The 6,008-nt window shown below is 32.6% G+C and overlaps 1 protein-coding gene across 1 annotated transcript; it reads left to right on the top strand.

Moving 5' to 3' along the window:
* Positions 1 to 1,622: 1,622 nt before the first annotated feature.
* LOC134707382 (uncharacterized) lies at positions 1,623 to 6,008 on the top strand. The gene is made up of 3 exons (XM_063567095.1): positions 1,623 to 1,761; positions 3,829 to 3,952; positions 5,140 to 6,008. The coding sequence occupies exons 1-3, from the start codon at positions 1,677 to 1,679 to the stop codon at positions 5,906 to 5,908; spliced, it is 978 nt and encodes a 325-aa protein (XP_063423165.1). The 5' UTR covers positions 1,623 to 1,676; the 3' UTR covers positions 5,909 to 6,008.

The following is a 6,008-nucleotide window of genomic DNA, read 5'->3' as shown; positions in this document are numbered from 1 at the left end:
AATAACTGACAAATTCAATTGGTCGTCTATATCGACCAACGAAACGAATGAAAATCAACTGTCATATTCCTTACTACAGACAGGCATATATATCGAAGGCCACATCGTGATTTTGAGCTGAGGGACAGCAAATAAAGCCCACTTTTTTGCTTTTTGTACGTTTCTGCTGTGCATCACGCATACTGATTCGTGTCATGGGTGGATGGATTCCTCGTATCCCTTTTTCCTCCTCTATTCTATCAAAACAAACCCTAATGAAATCGAGTATGCCAGTCTATAACTAACATCATGTCACAAAGAAAAGAAAACAAACCAACTGAGAAACCACACTTCATTCAATGTCATCAAATTCACCCAAAACCCCCAAATATATGTATTAAGGTATGACAAAACAACAACTGACGAGGTACTTTACTTTGGACAACATATTACAAACTATGGACTGAAAATGCAGTAACTGAAAATATTTCGAGGAAGCGAAATATCATTTAAATTCCATTTAACCTTTTTGCTATAAAGAAATGCATTTTAATCTTGAAATCTTGTAAAATAAACAAAAGTTTGTAGACTTCATTTCATTGATAAATAATATTCATTCAAAATAAATTCCCTTTTTAGTTTCAACATATTTGTTTAGTATAGTGGATTGGGACACAAGTAATGGCAACTTATATTTAATCCCTTTCAACTTTGAGGGTGAGAGTGCTGCCTTGTAGTGACAGAAGCTTGCCCTTTTTCGTAATCTGTAAGTGTGTCTTTTACGTGCAAGAGATACAATGTGTGGCTCTCTCTTAACAATCGTTTTTAGAGCACTTGGAAAATCGTGTGGACAAACGAGATTTACCTAGGAGACATCTTTTAATCGAATGGAATTGTATTTAATATGTACATCAAATTATTATAGATAAACAAATTATTATAGATAAACAAATTATTATAGATAAACAAATCTACGAAATATACGCATTCTGCTACAAATGACTCATAAATAACGCTCGAATAAAAAATAAAAGGCCAAATATAGTACGAAATTGAAAGTATTAAAAACTTAAACTCTGAAAGGGTTTGCCAAATCCATGATGTAATCTAATCCTGGGGTAGAAAATCTTGAGTTTTATGAATACTTCAAACCAATTTTACTCGTATGATGTGACCCAATTAGAATCTTCATCATATAATGCAATTGTGTGCTTCCTATTTTGTTTTTGGTCTTTATTATTCTGTCGTTTACCCTAAAAAGACGTGAACTATTGAACTTTGCAAGGTCGGTGGTATCATTTTGTTAGATTTGTTTACAGTGCCTCTAGATAAGACCCAAGCCTTTGTATATATATAAAACATTTCACTTAAACTACCTTACATAACACCCCCTTTTATTTTACATCTACACAGAAAAAAATACGCATTAAATAAACACATGCTTAGAGCTAACGTCATGTGCTATAGTCATATAGGAAAAGAATTATTATCAACAACTAGTAGGCTTGTTCTCTAACACGTCTTATAAATCAAATGAGTCCACATAAAAGATAAAAGATAAATAACCACATGAACTGCTAAAAGGGTTTTCTTCAGTTTTACTAAATTTTTATCAATTAATAAGCCATGCTTAAATTAACGACTGTGGACTTTCATTGACATTTCGACAGTGTAACGTTTTTCACAGTTATTCGAAAATGTTACTGATATTGTGTTTGGTTGTGTTTCTTCCTCTTATCGAAGGATCTTGCTCCACAGCTAAAGTCAAGACTCGACAATTAGGTAGAGTTTATTAATATTTCATTATTCCAGATATGTTTTTAAATTAGTAAGAATGGCAAAATTGGAAACTATTTGCACAAAAGGAAAAAAATAATTGCTGTTAGTTTTTTTCAAAAGCTTATGATAACGTTTTCTTTATGAGCATGATATAATAGTTAGTTGTCTTGACTTGACAATACCTGTCAATATTGAACCAAACTTAACAAATTTTATTTAACTATTATAACTAGTATTTATTTGTTAAAAAAAGCCTGTTTTCTCGGTTGAACTTTATCTTAATTTGTCAAATTTGATATTTTTTTCCTACCTTTCTTATCATTTGTTTGTATTGCTCTGCTCGAGAAACCAAATACGGATGTATGTGAAGAAATCTGATAAAACTTATTGCTTCGCATCACGGTGCGGAGCTATTAGTTTCAGTAGATATACACGCCATCTTGAAATAATTACTGATCTTTGATTGGTTACTTTATGATGTGACTGAGAATCAGCAACAGTCATTGGTTTAAATGAGATGAAGAATTAGACTTTTCTCGTTCAGGATATTTCATTAAAGTCATATGAAACGAGTGAGTGGTGAAAAATAATGTTTATCCAATTCTTGAACCAATGCATGTATATATCATAAACTTAGTCCTCGGTGCACGAATGTATCATTTTTTAAGCAAATATATCGTTTAACCGTCAATTTTTCTCTCTGTCTGTTATGATTTAACAAATATGGCTGCTCATTAAATGCCGTGTTTTGAAGCCGAAGTTTACCGATTGTGACCTTAGAGTAAACAAATAACAAAAAGTATGGGTATTGAGCACGTGTTTAACATGTACAATCAGATAATTGTTTATTTTAATTACAGATTCATGCGTATTGCGATCACCGAATCTTTACGATGAGGGTTACGCTCAGGTCACTATGAATACGGAAATTATGTCGGCGAGTTGAAGGAAGCAATTAAAAAAACGAAAACTTCTTCTAAATGTGGAAAAATTAAAGAATTTTCCTCAGAAAAAAGTATATGTACATAAGTTGTATAATGAAAACTATCTATGTAGTTACAAAAAACATATGCATATTTTTTTTTGAGGTTTCTTATGATTGTTAAAGCCATAAATTAACTATGTGATTGTATATCAGTTCCGATCTACTGTCATTAATTCATTTTCGTTTTATTATGCATATTATGCACACTGAAATACAATATTGAAATATCAATTATCAATACACGTTTATTTGATTTGTCAATCTGCAATATGCACGATTTGTTTTGCTAAAACAATGTTCTTAGATGTGTAACGTTTTCAAAAAGTCATTATCTCATGTATTTTACAACTTCTCCTAATCTAGGCAAACCTCAGAGAGACACACTCATAATGCACACTCTTAAAGTAAATCCATTTTATATCAATCAGCTATTATATAAAAATACCAGATGCACACAAAGTACATTAAATTAGGATAGAGCGAAGTAGTTCACAGCTTTTAAGAGAGCTAAATTGTATTTACTAGTAAGATATAAGAATATGGGGTATGAGTGCCAATGAGACAACTCTCTCATCCAAGTCACAATATGTAAAATCCATTAAATGTGAAAGTACGGTTTCCACACGGAACTTTGGCTAACACAGAACTTCAAGCTATAAGGGCATACGATGCAGTTTTGATTCCATATCGAAATTTTGTTGAAAGTATGTTATAGGCTATTTTGTACCTGATAAAATCAAATATGTAAAATAAAATATTCCTTTATGTGCTACATTTTGAGTAAATTGAGGTAGAAATTTCGGATATTTGCTCAAATTTCAAATTTGTGGACGTATATTTCCTTCCGACAAAAGTACATAACTTTTTTGTTTTAAAAGTTAAACACAAGCTAGAAAGTCCGGAGCGCTTTTCTTAATTTTGTCTATCAGGGACCTTAACGCCCAAACTTGCAAATGAGTTTACATGCGGATCATTTGAGGACACTACTTTTTTTCTCTCAAAAAACAACCCAATACTTAAATATATTACTTTTATTCTTAGAAAAATATCCTAAAATTCAGTACATGTTACTTATATGTTTTCAGCATCTGGACGTAATATTACTGTTTGTACTCTTGAAAATGGACTAGAAATCTTAAATGGATCTACTGTAAACCTAGCCAGTTGTGAAACATGTTCATGTGGAGAGAAGGAACTTTCATGTTGCGGGTAGTTATTCTTTGTCATTTGAAGTTTTTATGTTTTCTACATGTACATAACGCCTTTTTTACCATCTTTTCTTAGAAAGTACACACACATATAAAAATGGTTAAAGTAATTATTGTTTTTCTTTTTTTCATAAAATTATCATGCTTGCTTTAGTTTAAACATATTCATTTATAGTGGATTGGAAAACAAGTTTTACAACTTATTTTAATCCCTTTCCACTCTCCGGGTGCGAGTGCTGCCATGTAGCTGCACTTGGATAAATGATCGTAGAATTTCAAATATTTCTCCTTTTAAAACACTGGGCAAAAATCAGACAGCAATTTTTTTTCAAAGTTTAAATGAAAGAAAATTTTAGGCTTGACACCAATTTCAAGTATGGTCTTGATGGAACGTTGATAGTCCGTCGGAAAGGGACGATAAATGGCTGACCCGTATTAAAAGACAGCCATATCGCTTGCACGTTAAAGACACCCTCGCAGATTTCGAAAAAAAAGCAGGCTGGTTATGGAGCATTCTTCCTTATAACATGCAAAGCACTTAAACTGACCGGCTTTGACTTTATTTTGTCTTTATTTCTTTCTAACTCTTCATCCTTTTAATGAGCTGTTTTATTTAATGAATGGCTATTATTTATTTTGAATTTATTGAACCATAAAACTAATTTTTGACTCTGCCTAACATTGAATAATTATGTAAAATGTGAAGAGTCAAAAATTAGTTTTATGGTTCAATAAAATCAAAATAAATTATTACCATTCATTATAAATAAATTTCTATCAAAAATAAGGCTCAAAGAACTTTTTATATTTTTTATATTAAAATAATAACAACGTTCACACATGTTGGCGTATGAATACAAAACGTCAGGGTGGGCGTGTCGCCATCAAAATTGATAATATTGAAAATAAAACGAATAATTTTAACCAATCAGAAGACAGTAAAAACACCAAATTTATCTATTTCTAAATGTCCCCGAGCATCACCGAAGAGATACTGTTTACTAGTAACGAAATGCACATCTGGTGCACGAAAATTGGATACCGTTATGTTATTATTTAAAAGATTCTATAAGAAATTATTCTGATTTACTGTTCTGATACATTGTATATCATGATTTGTTTTTTGTTGTTGTTGATAAAAAAAAAAAAATCAACATAAAGAAAGAGTAATACTGTATTTTCTTTCAGAGTTGGTGCGTCAGCAGGTGTAGGTCCGACACCACCTGAGCATTGCAAAAATATTCGCGATGGATGCGAAGACGTCATGGTTTTAAAAGCCGATGAAACGCGGGATTGTTTCACGGGGAAAAGTATTCTTCTTCCCAGTCATCCACTGTATAGTTTACAAAACATGTATGATATGGCACAACAACAGTATATGGGATCAAATAATATGAACCAAGGAACACAAATGGCAAACATTGCACCCCAACAATTCTTCAGACCACAGCAAATCAACAGGAGTAATGCAGGCACCGGACACATGTTCGCCGGAAACATGATCCAGGCTAATAACTCCAAAGTGATAGGTGGTATAGCTCCACAAATGGGAGTAGGTATAGCTCCACAAATGGGAGTTGGTATAGCACCACAAATGACAGCTGGAATAGCACCACAAATGACAGCTGGTAATACGCAACACATGGCAGCTAATATAGCACGACAAATGGCAGCTGGAATAGCACCACAAATGGCAGCTGGTAATGCGCATCAAATGGCAGCTGGTATATCACAACAAATGTCAGCTGGCATGGCACCACAAAAGTCGCCAGTCGTCAAGCATTATTTTGATAGAGATTTTGTCTATCCACACAGTTATGACCGAAACTATAACTCCCTTGGAAATAGCCAGTACTATAATAAACTTGGAAATAACCAGTACTATAATTCACTTGGAAATGACCCGTACTCTAATGCACTTGGAAATATGCTATACTCCAACGCAATGTTTACCTAATTGGAATCTTGATAGAAGTAGGATGTAGTTTTATCTGCATTTGCCAAAAGAACCCACAAGAATATGAATATTTTAAATTAAAATTATGATGTAAAATGTA

Source organism: Mytilus trossulus, chromosome 2, assembly GCF_036588685.1.
Source record: "Mytilus trossulus isolate FHL-02 chromosome 2, PNRI_Mtr1.1.1.hap1, whole genome shotgun sequence".
NCBI classification, from domain to species: Eukaryota; Metazoa; Mollusca; class Bivalvia; order Mytilida; family Mytilidae; genus Mytilus; species Mytilus trossulus.
The sequence above is the reverse complement of the archived record's forward strand: the minus strand, read 5'-3'. Positions and strand labels throughout refer to the sequence as shown.